Source organism: Marmota monax, unplaced genomic scaffold (assembly GCF_021218885.2).
Source record: "Marmota monax isolate L192 unplaced genomic scaffold, Marmota_monax_Labrador192_F-V1.1 WCK01_AAM20220418_F8-fsc00004, whole genome shotgun sequence".
Taxonomy (NCBI): Eukaryota; Metazoa; Chordata; class Mammalia; order Rodentia; family Sciuridae; genus Marmota; species Marmota monax.
The window spans coordinates 16,384,623-16,408,023 of NW_026692881.1; the positions used below are offsets into that span (position 1 = coordinate 16,384,623).

Here is a 23,401-nt window from a genome sequence, read left to right on the forward strand (position 1 = left end):
AGTTCCTCGGTGTCCATGTGGGATGGGGCCACATTGAGTGGGGTTTCTCCTAGCTTTGTCAACTCAGTGCCTCTCTGGACTTTCCACAACATTTCTGTTCAAGGAGGTGGAGTCTTGGTACCTCAAGTAACCACTATAAACTGGAGAAGCAGGGAACAAAGGCATAGCCCGTCCTACCCAGCAGAGGGCCAAGGAAAGGGAGTCTAAGAGCAGCAACTCCCACCCAGCTCTGCCTTCTGCCTTGCTAGGGAATCTGGGGCTACTTGGGGGAGGAAGCAGGGAGTATAGGGCATCCATATGACCATCAATCCTGTCGGGGCTCTCTTACTGTGTGTGTGCATGTAAGTGTGTGTGCATGAGTGTGTATGTGTGTGTGTGTGTGTGTATGTGTCTGCAAGTCTCAGTGGACAAGATAGGGGCTGTGAGAGAACTGGGAGTTTGGGTTTGAAGAGGGGAGAGAGAGGAAGGGGAAGGTGATGTGCAGACAGTGCATAAACAAGGATGATGAAGAGGAGAATCTGGAGGAGGAGATGGTGCCTAGAGAGGGATGTCCTATATCCCAATGGAGGAGATGGTGAAAGGGTAGTAAGAGGAGCTAAGGGAAGAGGGAAGCTTCTAGACTCCACTGTAGGTCGGAGCTGATTTCCACTAAAAGCACCTCAAAAGGCCCATATGGATTGAGGTGGACATCAAGACCTGAGATGGAAACTGAGAAGTGCTGCCTCACTATCAGGCTCAGCCAATGGTTTTGTAGGCTTCTTTGATATCTCCCCTTGAACTGTTCCCTAGTGAGTAGAGATAGACACATCCCCTCCCTCACTCACCTCCACAGCCATAAAAAAGGGTAATGGCTGGTATGCAACTTCTAAAACAGGATTGAAAAAGCAGCTATTATACCCCTGAGTTGGGCACATGAATCTCCTTCCTCAGGAGATGAACTTCTTGCTTAGACTTGAGTTGAGGGGCCATCAGTGAGCCTTCCTACATGGGCCAGTGCCCAGGCTCTACATACCAGCCAACCAGATGTACTTCCAGGTGACTGTTTAGCTTGGGGAAATAGGATAAGGAACTGTTCCAGTCTCAACCATCTTATTAGATCAGCTGTGTGGAAGGAGAAGGGGACCTGCAGCCTATTTCCCAATGATCTTTGGAATAAATGTAACAGGAACCCAGACTTGCAAAACTGGATCTCTGAACAGGAAGCCAATAGTGTGGTCCCAAGAAACAGGAGATGATTTCTGGTTCTCTTTGGACAATTTTGAATTCTGGAGGAAGCCTGTGACCAGAGAAAGTTTAAATGGATTCAAAGAGTTTCATCGTATGACAAGTCTCCCCATCTGCAAATTTAAGGACTATTTATTCCTGGTCACTTAGCTGAAACTCAGTCTGTTGCTTTTCCCTGCTCAGTGTTGAGTATTCCCCCAGTGTGTGGATCTGCCTCATTGCCCCAGGACACAAGTTATACAACGTGGCTTGAGAAATCTCAGCAGGTCCAGCATTCTGATATCTAACCTTACTCAAGAAGTAAATTCAGTAATCAAGTTATATTGCCTGATAATTTTGTGTCTGGTACTTCTCCACTTCCTCTAGAATCTATAGGAACTTGTCTTTTCCTGTCAAAATAAATAAAAGGTGTGTGTGTGTGTGTGTTGGTGGGGGATCTGCTTCTTAACCACATCAGCAAAACTTTGGAGCCTTGAAATTGAATGCAACTCTTGGATTGAACTGTTATTTCAGCAACTTACTAGTGAAATGGTTCTAGGCAGGTTGCTTTTTGAGAGGAGTTGAAAAGTTTTTATTACAATACCTACCCTGAGGACCTGAAGGTCTGTTGTAGGATAAAAATAATAGAATGTACAAGTCTTTATGAATTGTTCTTTAAAGGACAAATTTTTTTAAAATTATCTTCTCATGCCATCCATTCTTGTGCTGTCCACTCACATAGCATTTCATGGTAAGGTAGACACCTTCAGCAGGGACTCTGTTGACATTGTGTCTGAGAGACATGTCCAGAGCTGCTTGCATTCACACTGTTTCATTCCCTGCAGGTGGAACCACAGCAGAATGGAACAAAACCTTTGGGGCTTGTAAACATCACTATAAACATCCACCTTGTAAACATCACTATAACATGAACAAATCTGCTATTGCCTCAATCGATAATTTCAGCCACCAGAATCATGGGAAATACATTTCTGTTGAAAAAGCCACCCAATCTATAGTAATTCATTTAGCAGTCAGGATTGGACCAGGACAGAGTAAACCTGCAGTTGGCAAAGGAATTTAGCGGAGCACACATTGCTGAGAGAACCTGAAGAGGAGCAGCACTGGTGGACTTGGATTCTACACCCTGCCTCTGAGCCATCACCACATGAGCTTCCACCTCTGAGATCACCTAGGCTCATACAGCACCTTCCCACTGGACAGGGAGCCAGGAATGAAATGGAGGTGCTTGGTCACTGGTTGGGGAGTTGGCCTGTCCCTGAGACCAGAGGGCAGAGTTCTGTCCTGCTTCCAGACAATCCCGGGTGATTCTCTTCCTGAGAAGCCAGTCATTACTCTGGAACCCTGCACAGAGCTCCTTAGCACCCCCTCTTCCCAGAAGAGGATGGGACAGCAATAGGGAGACCTGGAAACGGAAGCAGCCTGGGTGAATGCAGAGCCTGCCTATCTCCAAGCTCCCCTGGTAGGACTCCCACAAACCCAGAGATTATGTCCTGATGGAAAAGTCTGTGAGGTCAGAGCACTGCAGGGTTCCAGAGTAATAGAGTCCTGAGCAGAAGTTAAGAGCTTGAGTGCCAAAATGTTATTTTCCTCCTCCTCCTCCTCCTCCTCCTCCCCCCCTTCCTCCTCCTCCTCCTCCCCTTCCTCCTCCTCCTCCTCTTCACTACTACTACAATAACTGATACTACTGCTACTTCTGGTACTGGAGATTAAATACAGGGCCTCACAAATGGGAGGTAAGGGTTTACTACTGAACCACACATCCTACCTTTAAATTTATTTAGGTTTGTTTTTTTTTTTTTTTGAGACAGGGTCTTGCAAACTTTCCCAGACCAGCCTCAAACTTTGATTTCTCCTGCCTCAACCTCCAGAGTAGCTGGGATAAAAAGGATAAACCACAGAACTTAACCAGTATCACATTTCTGGCTCAACTCCTGACTCCACAACTTAGGGGCTGCTGCCACTATGGTCAAGTTATTTGATCTCTACATATCCCACTTTTCTCTTATTTAAAATGGAAGCGTACAGTAAAACCTCAAAGAGTAGCAGTGAAGGTTAAACAAAAAGACTCTTGTGAATTGATTTGCAAGGTTTATTCAATATTTGATTGCTATTCCTATCCCACATACTAATTCTTTGGCTTCCTGCTGTGTTGTGCTACCTGCCTTTTTCCATGTAGACGACTCCACAATTACAATTTGACAATTGGAAGTATCTCCGAACTTTCCTGCACACCTTCTGGAGGCAAGGGCATAGGGAAGGGAAGGGATTACCCCCTGGTGTCTGGCTATTCCCTGTAAAGCGTGCCCAGTGACTGATGGCTCCAGTGCAAAAGTGCCTTTGCCTGTGTGGCTAAAGCTGTGCGCTGTCTTTAGCCCCCCCCCCCCACGCCCCGTTCCTCGGCTTCTGCGGGATGGAGGCGTGCTGCACCCACACTCTCTGCTCATCTCCTCGATGGAAACCAATTTTCACCTCCCACGCGTCTGGGAGAATAGGACGGCAATGTGAACAGTGGGTGCCACTGTGATTTCCTCAGTATTCCCTGTGCAAATTACCCAATACCCAACCGTTATCCGTGAGCGGGGGACCATGACTGGATTTGTAACCAACTGCCACTGACGGACCAAGTCCTCTCCCATTTCCAGAGAGAAGTCTCGCGGACGACTCCGCGGGATGCCAAGCAGAAGTCTAGCAGCCGGTAAAAGAGAAGCGAAGGAGAAAAAGCAGAAAAAGAGGGGAGGGGAGCCAAGATCTGTCGGCAGAGGCAACAGCAGATTGAGCCCAGCCAATGGTAACCCCAGGACGAGGTGGCATCAAATTCCCTTTGGCCAATGACAGGCCAGAGTTTACAGGAGTCCCATTTGCATTTCGCAGAGGAAGGAGCTAGGGAGGCGCGCTGTAGGAGTCTGCAGCATCCCTGCGCTGTGATTCTTGTGGGTACTGCTTTCTGTCCCTTACCATCTCCTGCCATCATCTCCACGCAGAGCTGCCGCGTCCAGGTAGCTCTGCGCACTTTGCCCCTTGTTCAACGAATAAAAGGTGCCTGAGTTAATACCGGGCATCGTCATCCCCTGTCAGCTCTACCCCTTAAATTTCGCCAGGGGAGATCAGCGCACAGCGGGTGGGCCTGCACAGCCATCCCGCGTGCAACAGCATAGTATTACGAGCGCAGCTCCACCGATCGCTGAGCCGAAGTCCACCCTCAGTCTCAGCTGTGCCAAATTCGCTCCGCAGCCTCAGCCCCGGGAGCGTGATCCCAGCACCCGAGAGCCAGATGCCCGCCCACATGCTGCAGGAGGTGAGCGTCCCAGAAGTGGCCTCCATCCCGCGGCCAGAACTGAGGGTTCTTTAGGCTATTGGTTGGTGGGAAGACAGTTAAGAGCTCCTGGACTGGGCCACATTTCCAGAGTTCTGCAGACCTCGGTTGATTAGGGGTGTGGATTGTAATGTGAAGGATGGATTCGCCAACGTTTTTTCCTTTCTTAAGTTTTAAAGTAAAGAAAAATCTGATTGTGGAATTTCATTTTTGTGTTACTAGGTGAAGAGTGTTCTCTCTCTCTCTCTCTCTCTCTCTCTCTCTCTCTCTCTCCTGCTCCTTCACCTGCAGATTTCTCTTCCAATCTATCTGCACATTTTTTAGGGAAACTTCCCCTCTGTTCCTTCTTGGGGTACATACAACACTCGTGTATCCTGGGCACTGGGGCAGGGGCATGTACTGTACACTCCCCCTCAGCTGCATTAGAGAGTAAAGTGCCCCTCCTGCCAACAAGCAATCTCCTCACTCTCCACTTCCTCTCCTTACAGATCTCTAGCTCCTATACCACTACCACCACCATCACAGCACCTCCCAAGGAGGAGAAGACACTTACAAACCTAGAAGAAGACATCCGCCCTGAAATAAAAGATGACATATATGACCCCAGCTACCAGGATGCAGAGGGCCCTAGGCCCAAGCTTGAGTATGTCTGGAGAAACATCATCCTCATGGGTCTGCTGCACCTGGGAGCCCTGTATGGGGTCACACTGGTTCCCACTTCCAAGTTCTACACTTGGCTCTGGGGTAAGCAGGGTCCCTTGTCCTGAGCAAGTACCTCAGATTTCTCACTGGTCTTTGATAAGGTGGAGTCTCCACTGAGCAGCAACCACTCTTTATTCAGGTTTTGACAGCCATAAGTCTTTGGTTGCCTGAGAGACTGACTGGGCTGGGGATAGAAACCCTAGTAGGATTAAGATGCAAGAGAGACAGTTGTCTGGGTCCCTTCCTGGGAAGTAAACATTGAGACGAGATGCAAGGGGGCTTTGGGGTATAGATAAGTGAAAGAGAGTTTACTGTCCTAGAACTCAACATTTCTGTTTGAGTCATTTATTTGAATGCCTGTCTCTGTCCTGCTTCCCACGAGTCCACTACCTGAGAGTTATGGGAACCCTAGTTTTATCGGTTGCAGGTTGAACATAGACAGGAGATAAAGCCAAAGGAAACTGCTCAGGAGGAGAGATCATAATAAAGCATTGAACACCAAAGGTGGTTATCCACAAAACTATTTTAACTTGACCATTTGGCTAGACCAACCTTTTCTATCATAGGGTAGAATAACAAGGCTCCTATATGACCCAAGTTGCACAGATGTGTTGCTGTCAGGTAGGTCTCCTGGGGACAGCAAATTTCAGTCAAAGAAATGTTCTTAGAATGACAGAGGTTGCAGAATGTTTCATCCTCAGCCCACAAGCTCCTTCCCTTCTCTCCAGATGCCATGTAACGACAAGAACCCAGCACTTTCTAATACTAATTTTCCCTGGCACCTACCCATTCTTCCTTGGAAGGGACAGCCAGGCCAGAGAATAGAACCTTGAGCAGCCTCAGCCTCCAATTGCCAATCTCTGAGCTGTCTTTTTATCAATTCTTTCCCAGATCCCATGGCTCGGGGCTGTTAGCAGGTCTGTCCCCTGGATCCATGAATGCACTTTGCAAGTAGATTCACCTCTGCCCCTGAGGCTGAGTTAGGAAGGGAGAGTAGGAAGCTCTTGAGACCTAGAGGCAGAATTACTGCTCTCTGTTGGGAGAGTCAGGACCTGCTCTCCAAAAGACAATCAGAGGTTTTCTGGAGCAGTCTCAGGTGTGAGGATTTTTCTAGCAGTTGTCTTGGGAGGGTAGCAGTGTAGAGTTGGTTGGCAGGTATTAGATGGTACCCCACTGCCCAACCTGAGCTCTTAGGTGTTATAAGTGGTGAGATCTGATCCCTTGAGTTTTGTCTTGGAAAATTCTCCAGGTGCCATGCAACTGAAATGATGTCCATTCTTAGGATGGAACTCTTTCCATGTACCAAGAGGGGAAAATACTACGTTGTAAGGATTAGAAATGTCATATTCTTTAGGTCACTGTGTGTCATCCCAGAATTTCTCCTAGATCATCTATTTCAAGAGCCTTCTTTCTCTGAGTACTATAGAAGAGTCCTCAAGCCAGGGTTGAATAGCTATCTCTGGCAAAACTTAGGGCTGAAGGGTAAAGCTTCTACTTCTCAGGGCAGAGTTATGAGATGCTGCTTAGCCATCAGTGTGGACACTGTCATTTCCAGGGTATGGGGGTGGGGAGGGAGAACAAATCTAATTGACTGAAACTTCTATTTGACGTATTGACAGGTATGGAGAGAACAGGCACCAGAGTGACTGGGATCTTGTTACAGTTCCCCTGTTAAAATGAGATGACATGTGCTTTTTTGGAAACAATGGGCCAGAGCCATCCACACCATGAAACCCTAGATGCTCCCTTGCCTCTTGTCTAAGTGCTTCTGCTTTGCCCAAAGCCAATGTCTTCTTTGGTGGTTGCAGGGATCTAGCTCCACTCTGGTTTATTCTGGTACAGATGGAGTGAGACACTGTATCAGGGAAGAAGATCTCAATCACCACTTGGCCAGAGGGCCTAAGTTACCTGGGTCCTCAAGCCCAGAACAAAGGGAATGTGGCCAGAACTTTCCATAGACAGTCACTGTCTGGGTGGCTCTCCTAGGAATCCTAAGGAGGAGCAGGATAGGGAATAGTAGGCAGGAGAAAGAGAGGAGGAGGCTCTTTAGAAAACTGTTATCCCTGTCTGTAGAAGAACTAGAACAATTTGTTACAATGTGCTGTCTTGAACCACAACTAAATGTGATCCCTGAAGATCCATAGTTGTACCTGCCAGGTCAGAATGAAACATTGCTAATAGTTTCTCCCAAGCCTCAGCCCCTGGTTCCCTACCCTCCTTTCCCCAGGAAAGATCATATCTGGCACCTCCTTAGTCTGCAAACTAAAGGAAACTGAGGAAGGATGATGTTAGTATTCCTCTCCCAGCTTTGAACATTCTCAGCTATGTTTCAAATTAGCATTGATTTGTGAGAATCTGGTTGAAAGAGCAACATTGCAAAGGAGAGACCTGGAAATTGGGCATAGTTCTAGAGGGCGGAAGGCTGAGATAGAACAAGAACTTCTTGTTGACACACAAAGCCTAGCTTTAGACCATGGCTTCAGTTTTCCTAGCCAAGTGATGCTTGATAAACAGGTATCCTCTAAAGCATCTATTTCCTCACTTGCAAGGTGCCTGTGTCGGTAATAACCCTCTCAAGGTGTGCTGTAAATATGAAATGCTCACATCTATGGTAAATCTTGAACCATATATAACTGTGCAGGGCTGACTTTTTCAGGGCTGCACTTCTTGGTACAATATTGAAAAGCTTTTATACCAGCTGGTCGCCACAGCTCTGCATCCCCTACAATTTTGGGTTCTTCCAGTTTAATAGCACCAAGATAGCTCTGGTTGCTATTTTTAGAAAACTCTTGCTCATGGGTTTTAAGCTTTGTAGGAGTAGTCTGGGACTCTGAAACTTTAGATAAGCTCAGTTAAGGTCAAAACACATAACCTTGAATAATGCCCCTGGACACAGACAATGACAGTGACTCAGTGATGAGAGACTTATTCCTCTCTTGCTGTCCTGCCTTCCTAGTTCCTGGGAATCCTTAGCTTGTTTCCATTCCTACATGGAGAGGATGGAAAATGATGATATTTTCTCAGTAGTAACAGTTATGAGGCCTCAGATGTCAAATCATCCCTATGGTTCAGGGGAAGCAGATCCTCACCCAAAGCCTAAAGCACACACAGGCTCTAGCATTAGGAGAGCAATTTGACATGCCTTTATGGACTTGCCTGTTGGTGACTCCTGCACTGTCTTGTCCTGGCAGCCTATGCATACTATTTAGTGAGTGCCTTGGGCATCACTGCAGGAGCTCATCGCCTGTGGAGCCACCGAACTTACAAAGCGCGGCTGCCCCTGCGGCTCTTCCTGATCATTGCCAACACCATGGCGTTCCAGGTAAGAAGCTGGTGCTGCTCAGCTGTCAGTCCATAGTTAATCCAAGGTGGAATGGAGGGGATCTGTGCCTGGAGAGGAAGCCCCAGCAGGGCAGTCATTGACCTTTCCAGTCTTCTGAGGTCCTCTCAAATGAGACACTGCTTAGATTTTTCAAACACAGAACTCTTCAGAATCACTAGGAAGGGAAATAGCGGGGGTCACTATATAAATCTGTAAAGGTATAGGGTCATTATACACTCTAAGTTCCCTGTGTTCTCACACAGTGTGGCCAATCATAAAGGATGACAACTCATAAGCCAGACATTGAGCCTTGTTTTCTGGCCAGACACTGGATAATAAACTTATGCTTCAAGGGCACTATCTTGGAATCTTGCTACAATTTCATTAAAATTAGTCTCATTGACTCAGGAATGCTGTTGTTTCAGGTAATAAGAGCAAACATCCCTATATCCTGACTGTGATAATCACTTCACATAGGTTAACTCATTAAGTCCTTACACACCTTAGGGGTAGGTCCTATTTTTATCCCAAATTTGCAGATGAGGAAACTGAGTCATTGAGAGGTTGGATGGACTGACCTTCTGGTCCCATCTGGGGCTGCCATGCTAGCTGAGCCAACTAGTAAGGTCAATTGTAGGACAAATTTATAACAAACAAGTGGAAAGGGGGGGACTTTTATACCTATTAAGTTATAGCAATGGGCACAGGATAGCTGGTAGTATGGAGCTTAGTTTGTCACAAGAGGAAACTAGAAAACTGTGTTAAGCCCCTTTGTCTTGGCCATATCTGAGGTCTTAACTATATCTGCATAATCATCTTTGCCCTAGCACCCTACCTGATGATGCTTGTGGGGTCAAGGGAAGGAGGAGAATTTAGTATATTCTGGAAGAAAAGGAAGAGTCCCACACAAGCAAGAAGACCTCTGGAAATGTGGTCATGGTCATGAGTTTCATGCTGCTCTTAGGTTGGATGAGCTATGACTTGTGAAGGCATCAGGACAGAGCTCTCCAGAACCTTATCTACAGAATAGGACCTGAGGCCACCTGCTTCATACTTCTCCATGCCCCTTGTGTGGGCACCCCTTGAGGACCTTGTCCCTCATTCTTTGATAGAAGAATTGCAATGTTCTTTCTTAAGGAAATGAACATTGTGATTTACCTACATCCTCCCCACCATATAACATTCAGGAAGCAGCAGTGCTGTTCTTGTGGTCTGGGACTGTAAGTCGCTTTTCTGCACAGGCTCCAGGGAAGTGTGCAGAAGAGGGCAGGTCCCTTCATTTCTCCTTTGGAGCCAGACTCTTGGGGACTCTGTGAGGTTAGGCTGAGAGCCTTGGGCCCTTGCAGACATCTAGGCATTGGACTTTTCCCAAGAGGGCGTCCTTCCTCAGGCCTGTGTTCCTCTTCTCTGTCCCTCCAGAACGATGTTTATGAATGGGCCCGAGATCACCGCGCCCACCACAAGTTCTCAGAAACAGATGCGGACCCTCACAACTCCCGCCGTGGCTTCTTCTTCTCTCACGTGGGTTGGCTGCTGGTGCGCAAACATCCAGCTGTCAAAGAGAAGGGGGGATCTCTGGACCTGTCTGACCTAAAAGCTGAGAAGTTGGTGATGTTCCAGAGGAGGTGAGCTAAGGGAAGATGGGGCTGGGGATGTGGCCCTAGGCATCTGGGATTTGGGAACCCAACCTTTTCTCTTAACTCTTACAAAATAAAGTTGAGAATTTACTGGTTTTGTAAGTTCAAATCACTTATGGCCTTTATCTCTGAGCTATCTTGATGAAATCAGTTAAATGCAACAAATCTTTCCTGACTGGAATAGTCACGGACACAAAAATGAAGGTTGTTAAGACCTCCCCTTCTAAGAATTTGTTGTCTGTTGGGGTGGAGGGATAAGGCAAGTACCCAAACCACCATAATAGGAGGCAATTTATGGTCTGCACTAGGAGAGGTATGGCGTGAGGGTCCGTGCTCAGTGTGGATGCTGGGAGCCATTAGCCAAGTAGGTATGACAATTTCCTTGCCAGCGTACCCCATGTTGCAGTGACATTGAATGTAGGTGACCTTGCTCAAGGACCAGGGCGGATTAGGGTGTTCCCGGTTTAGGATAATCGGGTTTAGGGCGTTCCAGGTTTAAGATTATTCCTGCTGGGAATAGGGTGTATCCCGCTGCCTGAGTTCCCCTTGAGTTCTCAGTGGAGGTGGATTTGGGCAGAGAACGTGGATTTCCCCAGAACGTGATTGTAGACGGCTGGTGTGAGTTCGGGAATAAAGAGTTGCTGTTTGAATCTACAAGCTGTGTGGTGGCTCGTGATTGTGTGCCCAGCCAGACTGCGGCATTTGTGCCCAGCCAGACTGCGGCATGTGGACATGAGAAAAAGGGTTATGAATGAAGTAGTATCAGAATCCATCCATGGAGAGAGACTTTCACAAGTATGTGTGAGCAGGGACAGCACAAAAAGAAAGAATGGAATAGGCCAAAGTCTCAAGCATGTTCTTGAAGAACATCCTTCTGCCTAACATGCAGGGCAGGGCAAGAAAAAGGACTTGACACAGACTCAAAATTTTATTCAGCAAACAGAATGGTTTCTTCATCAGCAATGTGACACAGTCAGAAGTGTGCTTCAGAGAGGATGCTCTTGTGCAAGTGAAAGTAACTACTGAGCCAGAGAGATGAGAGGCAGGGACACAGGTTAGACAAGAAGAGGGGCCATGGTGGGGAAGTAGTGGCAGCAATAGAAAGGAGTTAGAGGTAGGTATGTCAGTGACATACAAGTCATAGATGTGACTGCTAAAGGGAGGTAGGCAATCCATTCACTTGAAGTGTCAATGGCTTGGTTTTCATGGGAGTAGAGTATAGGTCAGGGCCTCTGGAGGGACAGAGACCTGCAGGTGGCCAAGGACACTTGGTGTGCCTCCTGAGGGAAAAGCAGAGCAAAGAGTTAGGCAGTGGTAGCAGCAAATGGAGTCAAGGCCCCTAACGTAGACTGTGTGCCAAAGGTCTTGGTGGCAAGCTAAAGATCCTAAGGCAAATGGACAATAGCACAGGCAGCAAAACTCTGCTGATGAGTTTGAGATTTGACTCTCACTTGTTTGATCAACGTGGCCTTATGGTCCCATTAAAGATGAAAGAACTTCTTATCAGGAGACAGGTAATCCAAACTTCACTTCACTTGCTAGTGGGGTGGTCCTAGAAAAGTCATTTAAGGTATTCACATTACCCCATCTAAAGTCGAAGGTACTATTATATACTCAAGTATATAATACTTGAGTATACTCCATTTCCTCATGCTGGCTTTTGCCACCCTGTTCTCATGGTTTGGAGGAATGACAGCTCAGCCATGAGAGCAGACAGCTCAGGTAGGTGTGAGAGTTCTCTCTCTGCAGACTCACTGTGGGATCTCTCAATGTAGGTACTACAAGCCCGCTGTTCTGATGATGTGCTTCATCCTGCCCACACTGGTGCCCTGGTTTTGTTGGGGTGAAACCTTCCTACACAGCTTGTTTGTTGGTACTTTCCTGCGGTACACTGTAGTGGTCAATGCCACCTGGCTGGTGAACAGTGCTGCCCACCTCTATGGAAATCGCCCCTATGACAAGAACGTTAACTCTGGAGAGAATGTCCTGGTTTCCCTGGGAGCTGTGGGTAAGTCACCAATGCCTAACAAAACCGCATCCGGTAGTCTGCTTTTTGGGGTATTTGGCTAGGAGTCAGAAAAACCTGAATAAAGTGCTTTTATGACCACTTTACCTCTTCCCCTTATTGGGAATTAAACTCAAGTGTGCTCTACATTTTTATTTTGAGGTAGGGTTTCTCTTGCTGGGGCTGGCCTCAAACTTATGATCCTCCTGTCTCAGCTTCCCAAGTCTCTGGGATTATTGGCATATACAACCATGCCTGGCTTTTGTAACACCTTTAAAACTCATTTTTTTTTAAACTATAAAACTGGGGTGGGGGCAATATATTGGAAAACCCTTATAAGAATCAGGCAACAACTCTTATATAAGTAGAAAGGGTGAAAATTAATACTACTTTCAATGTGAAGTTGTAAAACAGTATCTAAATGCTGCCTGTAATGAGTTTTCCCTTTTTTTGGCACCTCTGAGCAGATCTGTAGTCTTTAGTGTGGAAAATGCTTGGTAGAAAAATAGGGTCACCTTCATGGCTTGTAAGCCTAGTGCTTTATATTTAAATATGAAGAACAAGTATAATTTGGTTCAATAAACTTCCCATATGCCACAGTTATAGTGTTTTGCTTTTTAAATGAATATGCCACACTTTAATGTGTAGGCTATGCCTTATTGTTTAGTGATGCCAGTATGAGGGGCATCAGTGCAATGGTTGCAGGCCTTTACCATCACCTGTCACTCTGTCTCCTCTTGTCCTTTATTGTTAATCTTCTATTGTGTGCTAGAAACTCCCCCTTCCCTGAAGTTGGTTAGGGAATCCTCTGATAGGGCAGGTAACCTTCATCAAAGTTCCTGCTTCTTGATCCAATCTTGACTGCTCTTGAACTTATTTGTCTCTGTAGTTCCATTCCCAATTGCCAGATAAAGAAAAAAGGAGTTCTTCCATCTGCCTTCATGGTTTGCTGTCCTTTTTTCCAAATTAATATAGACTTTGACTGAGACCTGAAGTTGGTTTTCCTTCTGCAGAATCTGTGCCCCTTTCTGCTCATGGATCAAAGCTGTTCTTCATCCAGTAGCATCTTGGCAGTCACCCTGCTCACATGCCTAAGCTCATTACTGCATAACTCATTTTTCCTCATTAATTTCTTCCTGATATATTCTCAACCCAGACCACATTCACTAGCTTTGTTATGAAATTTTTTTCCTATCTCTTTTTGACTTCTATACAGCTTTCTGCCCCTTTCAGGAAAATTCTTGCCTGTTCTTACTTTGACTCATCTTTGAAATAAATCACCTACACACTGTCCAAATCTGGGATTTTCATAGAAATAGAATAGTCTAGACTGAGATGTGTCCTGTGTTGTAAATGGAACTCCAGTGAGCTTCCACATCTGCAGGCTCTTTGTGACCCTCTGTTCAAACTAGTTGCCAGTATCTTACTTTCTCACATTTGTCATTTGCTTCTGCAAACCTGCTCTTTTGTCCATATCCCCTCACCCGTTGCTCTCCTCCACTCTTTCCTGCCATTCTCACGTTGTTGGTCTTGACTTACCCTAACAGTCACATGCTCATCCTCTCTGACAAAGCTGACCTTTCTCTAGAGTCTTTCTTCAGCTCTTTGCCCCAGTTGCTACCATTGACTCTCTCCCCTTTTTCCATTCCTTGTCTGTGTCTTGTGTGTGTGTGTGATTCATTTTAAATCTGATACCTACAGGCATGGTGAGTGCTCACTCAGAGCCTTGCTGTGAAGCCACAGGTGGAAGTGGCAATCCTGGGTCACCCTTAGCCTTGGTGTTATCCCTCCACCTACCAGTGCACACCGTGGACAGCCTGGTATACAGAGGGATAGGTACCTTGAGATGCCCAGGTTGGAGTCATTTGCTTGGCAGAACCTCCTTTGATTGCTTGCTATTCTTCTCATTACTGCTATATCTGGGAATGTTTTTATCTACAAAGGGTCCAACAACCTCTATTATCAGGGCTGTTCTTTACCCAGGCCTGATAAGGGCCAGTGTTGTTAGTGTTGGAAGCTGTTGAGAAAGAAGAATCCTGCCAAGAGTTGCCAAACATTTTACCAATTACAGAAATTGTCCAGGATCCTAAATTTCTTTATTTTCCGCTACAGTACAGTGAAATGCTCTTCCCAAGAGTTCTCAGAATCTCAGAAGTTGAGAGGTTTTCAGAATGGTTCTGTTTTATTGGTACCTCCTCCAACACATGATTATCTCAGAGAAGTAGGAGCCAGAGTAGCCCACTGAACCAACAGAGGCTGGGAGAATACCTGACCCTGGCTGGGTCTGCTTTCTTCTGGTTTTCCCTGTTGCCATCATTCTATTAGAACCTTCCACCTTTACAGGGACCATTAGTACAGAGTAAAACTTGTGTTTTTTACTCAGTTTTGTAAGAAACACAGCAATGGTTCTTCTTCTGTACCCTCCACTCCCCACCCTAACATGCACAAAAGCAAAGAGCTCAAGGGTCTCAAGCCAGCATTTACTAAAGCTCTGTATTTTCCAATGTAAAATCCTTTCCTAGGATAACTTCTCTTATCCCCTAAGGGAAACTTCTCACCAAGGAAGCCATGGGTGACCAGGCCCTCTTGACTCATTGCTTAGTCTGAGGGCTTCTGTTTGCTTCAAAGTAGAAGACACAGTGTTCATCCACTCATCCACTTATCAGTGGGTTTCTCCGAAGTTCATGGTACTCTGCTATGCAAGAGATATGGAAAACAGCAATCTGCCAAGCTCCCTAACTTCTCTCCTTGGTTTTGTTCCAGGTGAGGGCTTCCACAACTACCACCACTCCTTTCCCTATGACTACTCTGCCAGTGAGTACCGCTGGCACATCAACTTTACTACATTCTTCATTGACTGCATGGCTGCCCTTGGTCTGGCTTATGACCGGAAGAAAGTGTCCAAGGCTGCCATCTTGGCCAGGGTTAAAAGAACTGGAGATGGAAGCTACAAGAGTGCCTGAGTTGTGGGTTGTCCAGATTTCATTTCTAAAGCCATCTGGGCAGAAGTTTAATGTTATGTTAATAACTACTGAGATGTATTACCAGATGCTAAAGTTGATGACCTTAACCCATTCCAGTATTGTATTCTTTTAAAATGCAAAAGGTTTGATAACTTTTTTAGGTAGTGCATATTTTAATCAGTAAGATATAAACATTTCTCAATACATACGCTTCCAAACATGTTGCACACTGTAAATACATACATTTTTACATGTCATTTTAAAAAATTATTAATAAATTCTAAAAAAAACCAAAAAGAGTATTTAAAACAAACAACTCAACTATTATGATAGTACTTTGCTAAACTTATTTCTTCTCTCTACTCTTTCTGTTGTTCTTTGCTTTGTTTGTGTTACCTTCCTTTCTCTTCCTTTTTATAGCCTCCTAACCAACCGATGTTCGGCCACTGGTCTGTGTCACCTTCCAAGCCTAGGCATAATTTCAGGCATCTAAACATAATGATCACTGCCCCAGATAACTCTTTCCTCAATATGTCCTCAGACTCAAGGTAGGTAACTCAAGCTAGACATACAATAAAACCTTCTGAGACATCCTCTGCTAATTATCTTCAGTCTAGGCTTTGCTAGATGGAATAGAGAGATAGCTTGATTTGGCATACAGCTGAAGAGCAGGTATATCATCAGGAAGAGAGATAGTATGAAGAATATGATTTATAAGGATGGTGTTGATATGGGAAAAGAGAAAACAGGAAGCTTTTACAGGGATCAGACCCTGCCTAGCACAGACACTGAGCCCCTTCACACAGCATTTTTCCTGTCTCTCCTGACTCAGTTATGGAGTTTGATGATAGGAAACAACAGCAAATCAATAACTAAGAATAAAGAAGCATTTGTGTAGTTGTAAGAGTGGTCTCTCCTGGAGAAGGACTTTATTTTTTGTTAATAACAAGAAGATGTCTTACTTCATGGGATTATATTTCAGGTTGGATGTGTTCAATACAACATTACAGCAGCTCAGAGTTTTGAAGATACAATTGGGCCAAACTTAAAAATAAACTGACATAAAATCTTTAATTGAAACATGCAAATGTTTCACTTAGAGTATTACCTCTGAAAAAGAAACTAGAAGTAAAGAAAGAATTTTCTGGGTGGTCTGTTCATTTCACAGATGGACAGGAGATGGAAAAGTTGAGGGACAGCTCTTGTAGGCAGCTATAAGAGATCACTTCCCAAAGGAAGGACTCCAATGGCACATCCAGGGGAGTCAGAAGTTACATAGTAAGGTATTAAGTGTCCTCATGAAATAAGTTTGATGTTAGCTTCATTCATTAGTCTCAGTTTCTCTTAGGATTGAGTGAAAACTAGGCTTCTTCCCACAGTGTTGGACCCCTTCACTCCTTGTTCTGTGACCAGTCTACAAATGCAGGACTGTCTGGGGGACAGGTAGGAATAAATCTCTTAACCACCCTGATTCTGGATTCCTGGCTCTACCTCAGCCGTCTTTTTTCTCTTACCAGTGATGTCTGTTCCCTGACATTTTCTTTTCTCTGGACAGGCAGCCTCCTGTGTATATTTAGGGCAGAGAGGACTTGCTGTCCAGGCGGCTTTCTCCTGTAGACACAATGCTCATTGGCACCAGCCCTGTGTCTCTTCAGCAGGTAGAGTTGACTGCCAGTTTCCTGTGGCCTCCAGATCCTCTTCATCTCCACCACAGTGAGTGTACCCCACTCTGACTGCTCTAGGCAAGGCTGGCAGACACTTTAGAAACATCTTTGTCTTGAAGAGGATCCCTTTCATGAGGCATAGCCAAGGCCAGTGCTCACATTTTTCCATTGAGCTGGCCACAGTAAAAAATGGCTTGTTGTCAGTCTCCTCTGGGTCAGAACAGAGAGTGTTCAGCAAAGCAACTTGGGTTAATTGGTGTATGCAGCTAATGGTGCAATACTTTCAAAAAGAAGAAGCGGAAACAGTCTTCTGGGAAGTACAAAAAGGGGGGGCAGTTCCCAAGTGCAACACATTGAAAGGAGTCCCTGCCCTGAAACCAGGATCTGCTGGAAAGCTTGGGCTAAGACGTGGGATCTGAGATGCCAGGAACTTTGTTGAACATTGTATATATTTTTAGAACCTGGGACCTTTCCTGTCCCTGTTCCTCAGTCATCAGTGCAGAAGCCTAACTCTGCTCTTTAGGATTGGCAGCATACAATACCAAATGCTGTTAACTGTTGAGGCCTAGTGGTGTGAGAGAGCAGGACCTTCCTTCCTGTGTTAGTTGTATAGAAGCTATAGGGGCCAGCCTGCACTAAGGCAGCCTTGTCTTTGAGCTGTTCATTAAAGTAAAAAAGAACTTTATAGAAGATCTCTGTAGATCAGATCTACTGACCTGTACCTACCCCTGGAAATGTCTCTTGGCTGATTTTTATTCTATTGGACATCAGATGCCTGCTTTATGATACATGAAGAGCAAACTCAACTTTCTTTTCTAGTCCTGTTCCATGGAACTGATCCATGCAATGTTCATACACAAATGATACAGACCCCAGGTTGAGGACTGCAGCATATATGTGGGTATGTAGTAGGTAGAGGCATGCCAGTATAGTGAACAACACTTCTTAAGGTTCGAAGCATCAATTCAAGTAACACAATAATGAGAAACTCTGCTCTTAGCAAGAGTGAGTTTCTAATGGTCCTTACCTTGTGGACATGTTGAAAACTGATTTCTGTGCCTTATCCTTTTTCTAACCCATGTTGCAGGTGAATCTGCCCTCACACTCTTTGAGTAGTCCTTTACTCCTTGAGAGACTATAACAGTGGCCAGTATCAATAAGAGCCTGCCTGGTGGGTTATCAGCAAAGGTATTTGCAGGATTCCTTTCTGGGCTTCATTTTGGAAATTTATGGCTGTTTTTATTAAGTGTTCAAATATGATGGTGGGTGGAAGTAGTTTGAATGTATTTATTATTCTTTAAATGAAATAATGGTGGTAGCACATAAAATAGAAAGTTTCTCCTTGGTTTATTAATATCCTGTGTGTAGTTTCTGAATAGATAGTACAAATAGGCTAGTTTGAAGGGTAAATGAAGTAAGGCAACTGTGTTACACTGGTGGCTAAGATCTTGGCCTCTCTTGTCCCTGTTTTACCAACTTGCTATGTGAGCTTCACTTTTAAACAAACCTATTAATGAGATAAGGTCATTAATCCAGAACCTTCTCAGAAGTCCCATCTCTGAATCTGCTACATTAGGGATTAAGTTTCCAATACATGAACTTTAAGGGACACACTGAAATCATTGCACCAGGCAAGTCATTGAACCAGGCAAGTCACGTAACTATAATGTGCCTCACATTTCCTTTTGTTCAAATGGAGTAATAATACTGACCTACCTCTTAGGCAGTTTAGAGGTTTGACTAAAACTTTTTATTAAGCCTTTGAGATCCTCAACAGAGAAATTCTCAAGCCCTGCAGACTTTTATAGTAGCAGTATCCAGTATGAAATTGACATGCATGTATGTCCTAGATACCATCATGGTTCTCTCAAGAGATTGAACGAGAAGTGGTATATAATGAGTCAGACAAAAACTGAGAATGCATTATCATTGCCATGAAAACATACACAGGATACATTTTCCTTATCTGGGTGGGTTTTTCTTCTTTTTATGTATGTAGTTATTTGTAACCGAAGAATAATTTTTATAATATCAACCCCAAAGCTAGTGGTACTGACCTGAGATTGTGTTTGTTATTAATAAAAGTGAAGTGAATCTGATTGCACTGTGTCTTGGAGCTTATTGGCTGACGTGTAGTCTCCTGGGACCTGTCTCCGTGGTCCATCGTCATGTATGTGTCCTGTACCTTTAAAAGGAAAAACCCCAAAACAAACAAACAAAAACAGTAGAGTCACATCCCCAGTAATCTGCCCTGCCCTTCCTAAGGGTAATTTATGTTAACTGTTCAGCAATTCTGGGCAGCAGAAAAGAAGATGTCTGTTCCTATTAAATTGAACACCATTTTTTCCCTCATCCCTAGAGGGAAAACAAGGATATTGGGGGGGCGGAAAAAAAGTCCATCAGAACAGGAAAAGAAGAACCATCTAAATTGGACAGAAAGAAGGAAAACTATCTCTTTTTGAAGATGTTATGACATGCACATGGAAAATCCAAAAGAATACACACAACTTTTACTGAAGCTAATAAATTCAGTAATGTTGCAAGATACATTAGCAATATGCAAAAATCAGCTGTATTTCTCTAAACAAGTAATGAACACACTAAAAATGAAACTAAAGAAAGACTTCTATAACAGCATCATAAAGAATAAAATAAATAGAAATAAACTCAACAAAAGAAGTCAACAGTATGGTACACTGAAAATTACAAAATGGTATTGAAAGAAATTGAAGGAGGCCTAAATAAATACAAAGAAAGTCCATGTTAATAGACTGGAAGACTCAGTATTGTTAAGATAATAATATTCCTGAAGCTGATCTACAGATTCAATTTCCACTAGGCGACCAGCACGCTGGTTTCATTAAAGAGGTTCGTGGCATATAAGTTAACTAGTGAGATCAAAATAAAACACACAGACTCAATTACCTTTTTCTATGACCAGGTCCGAAATGGCTCTCACCTCTCTGGCTTTCACCTTGAACCAGCTGGTAGGGCAGCAAGGCTTACTCAGGGCTAGCAGGAGAGAGAGAGAGAGCACGCCAGGGAGTGGCCTTTTATTGGGGAATAAGAAATTCAGGGGAAAATTCCATCCAATGAAGGTTGAGGGGGGCAGCATTCCAAGGTCAGGGTCAGTGATTGGCCTCAGGATCAGTGGTCAGTCACACCCCCACATGGACAGGCTCTCGCACCTGGAGAGGGTAGGGGTAGCTCCGACACAGTTTGGCCAGAATGCCTCACACCCAATCCGGGAGGTGCCCAATCACATGCGAGAATGGCTTCCCACATCAATTGTCATCAAATTCTGACTTTTTAAAAGAAAATTTGACATGCTCATTCTAAAAGTCATAGGGAAATTTGTGGTATTGAGAATAGCCACCAAAAAAAAAAAAAAAAAAAAAAAAAAAACCACCTTGCTATACAAATTCAAAGTTAGAGGACTGATACTTTCTGATTTCAAAATTACTTCTGAGGGTCCATAGTGAAGATAATGTGATATAACACTGGCATATAAACACATAAATCAGTAGAATGGAATTAAGAGTGTAGGTATAAACCCATACATCTAGGGTCAGTTATTTTTTTATAAGAGTATGCAGACAATTCAACAAGGAAAAAATAACATTTTTTAACAAGTGTTGCTGGGATAACTAGATATCTATATGCAAAGGAATGCTGGCCCACTAACTCATACCATATATAAATATTAACCCCAAATGAATCAGCTAATACTACAAAACTCTGAGGAGAAAACATAGATGTAGATACCTATCATCTTGAATTAGACTGTGGTCTCTCAGATATGACATCAAAAGACAAAAAAAAAAAAAAGAAAAAGAGATAATTTGGACTTCATCAGAATTAATAACTGTCCCTTCAAGAGATGCTACCAAAACATTGAAAATGTAACTCACTCAATGGGAGAAAATATTAGCAAATCTTTTATTAGATAAGAGACTAGAACTCAAATTAGAAGAGGAGTACTTACAATTCAACAACAACAAAAAAAACCTAATTTTAAAGGAGACAAAGTGTTTTTGTTAGTTTTTGTAATGATGCATAGTAATTGTATAGAGTTGTGGCAAATTTGTATATGCATATAACATAACTTAATCAACTCCACTCTTCAGTACCTCCCATTATTCTCCTGTCCTCCATTAGATCAAGTATTTGAATACACATTTCTACAAAGAAGATATACAAGTGGCCAGGTGTGGTGGGACATACCTGTAATTCCAGCAGCTTGGAAGGCTGAGGCAGGAGGATTGTGAGTTCAAAGCCAGCCTCAGCAACTTAGCAAGGCACTTAGCAACTCAGTAAGACCCTGTCTCTAAATAAAGTATAAAACAGGGCCAAGGATGTGGCTCAGTGGTTAAGCACCTCTGGGTTCAATCTTCAGTCCAAAAAAAAAAAGAAGATACACAAATGGCCAAAAGCATATAAATAGCCATTGTTAGCCATCATAGAAATACTAATCAAAACCATAATGAGATATCACCTCATACTAACTAGAATAACTATAATTAAAAAAAAAAACAGTTAAGAACAGCTATTGGTGAAGACATGAAGAAATAAGAATTTTCATGATACTAGTGAAAATGTACTTTAAAATGTAAACTCTTTGGAAAAGAGTTTGGCAAAAGGTTTAAAATATACAGGTTCAATATGACTCAGCAATTCTACTTCTGTGAGTATATCTAAGAGAAATAAAAACTTATATTACCCAAAAAATTGTCCATGAATGTTCAGAGTTGCTTTAAATAATAGCCAAAAGTACAAACATCTCAAGTGTCCATAATAAATGAATGGATAAAAGCAATTTGTCAGGGCATGGGATATAACTCACTGGTAGAGTTCTTGCCTAGCTAGCCTGTGCAATGTCCTGGGTTCAATACCTAGTACTGCAAAAATAAACAATGATCCAGCATATTTCATACAATGGAGTATTATTCAGCCATAAAAAAATAATGAAATATAGATCTATATAGATTGATAGATCTATCTATATAGATAGATCTTGAAAGCATTCTGAGACCAAGCAGTCAGATGGAAAAGAACATATTCCATATGATATGCCTTAATTTATATGAAATGTCAGAAAATGTAAATGAATAGAAAGAAAATGGACTGGAAGTTGTTGGGATCTGGGGGAGGAAACTGGGGAGTACTGTTAATAGGCTTAAGTTTGTGGCATGAAATTTTTCAAATTAGATTGTGATGTTTCTTTCATGATGATAAAAATATACTAAGAAGAACTGAATTATACAATGTAAAGGATGATTCTGTGATATATAAATTGTATCTCAATTACAAAAATTATATGAGAAGCTGGGTGCAACAGTGCTTGAAATTCATTCCAGCAACACAGGATGTTGAGTCAAGAAGATCACAAAATAAAAAATAAAAAGGCTAGGGATGTAGCTCAGTGGTAGGTTCAGTGGTGGGTTCAATCCCCATTACTGCCCCACTCAAAAAGAAAAAGGGAGAAAACATCTGTTATTTTAATGTTTTTACTATTAGTTGTGCCTGAGATTCAAACCCAAATATTCTAAGAAAGCACTGATTAAAGTATTTGATTAAAGGAAGCATTCTATATTCCACCAATTATACTATTATATGGTCTCAGGCTCAACTTAAAAGAAGGCAGATTCTATCCACATGACAAAAGATAGCTGTTATAAACTGGAGTCTTAAGATGGTAATTTTTGCTATACCAAATTACATCAGTTCGAAGTCAGGAACCATGTACTGCATTAGTGAAAGCAGTTTAGACCACCTCACAAACACAAATCCAACTCTCTTTTAAGTAGGAAATCCAAAGTTCTCAGTCCACAAGACTGGTGGATGCAATGACAATAGCAATATCCACATTTCTACAGACAGGCACTGCACTGCAGGCGGAACAGCACATCACCTCACTCTATCAGAAGCAGGTGCTATTGTTGCATGAATTCAACTAAAAAGGTAGCTGGATCATATCTGGAGAGAAGCTGCGATAGAGTGGATAGTGGCACTGTGGTCTGGCTCCAGAACTGAGGTCTCATCTCCTGGCTATCCTGAGGTTCAAAAAGACAGCCCTCCATCTCTTATATTCATGTGTCTGCAAGGTATACCCAGTTATACTCAGAGGCAAAGCCTGGTGGTGGGGCCCTCCTCCCTGGCTGCCAATGGCAAGGCGCTGAACCCAAGCACAAATTGCACAAGCTTCCTCTGTTCTGCAAGAACCCAGCTCTCTCTAACTCCTGACCCTCCTGAACATGGAACCACACCTGAGTTTTAAGCCCTCCTCTCTACCATAGAAACAGACCTGAACTTTCCTCTCTACTTTTCCAACCATACTCCACCGTTCTGTGAAATTCTGAGCTCCTCAAGGGCACCTTCCTCTTCTAGAAATATCTTCCTGAACCTAAACAGATGGTATTCAATTAAATGGTGGAGATATCGCATGCCTGCATTTAAGTTCTATCTCTGCTACAAGCTGGAAGAAATGTCAGGAGTGGGAGTCCTGTTATGTGACCTATAGTTAACTTCCTATGTCATAAACAAAGAGCTGATTCTTGAACACTGACTT

At 43.5% G+C, this 23,401-nt stretch overlaps 2 protein-coding genes across 3 annotated transcripts in view; one reads left to right on the forward strand and one right to left on the reverse strand.

Annotated features, from left to right (window-relative positions):
* Nucleotides 1–20,127, reverse strand: part of Pkd2l1 (polycystin 2 like 1, transient receptor potential cation channel) — a 122,754-nt gene extending 102,627 nt beyond the window's left edge. For both annotated transcript variants that reach the window (XM_058581225.1, XM_058581226.1), the window contains exons 1-2: nt 19,759–20,127; nt 18,891–19,018 (exon numbers count right to left, since the gene is read on the reverse strand). The gene's annotated coding sequence lies outside the window, so the exon portion shown is untranslated. The remainder of the gene's footprint in view (nt 1–18,890; nt 19,019–19,758) is intronic.
* Nucleotides 4,083–18,932, forward strand: LOC124096429 (acyl-CoA desaturase 1). Its single transcript, XM_046450288.2, has 6 exons — nt 4,083–4,522; nt 5,029–5,284; nt 8,434–8,564; nt 9,984–10,189; nt 11,977–12,209; nt 14,970–18,932. Exons 1-6 carry the CDS (start codon nt 4,499–4,501, stop codon nt 15,167–15,169), a joined length of 1,050 nt encoding a protein of 349 aa, XP_046306244.1. The 5' UTR covers nt 4,083–4,498; the 3' UTR covers nt 15,170–18,932.
* Nucleotides 20,128–23,401: the final 3,274 nt, after the last annotated feature.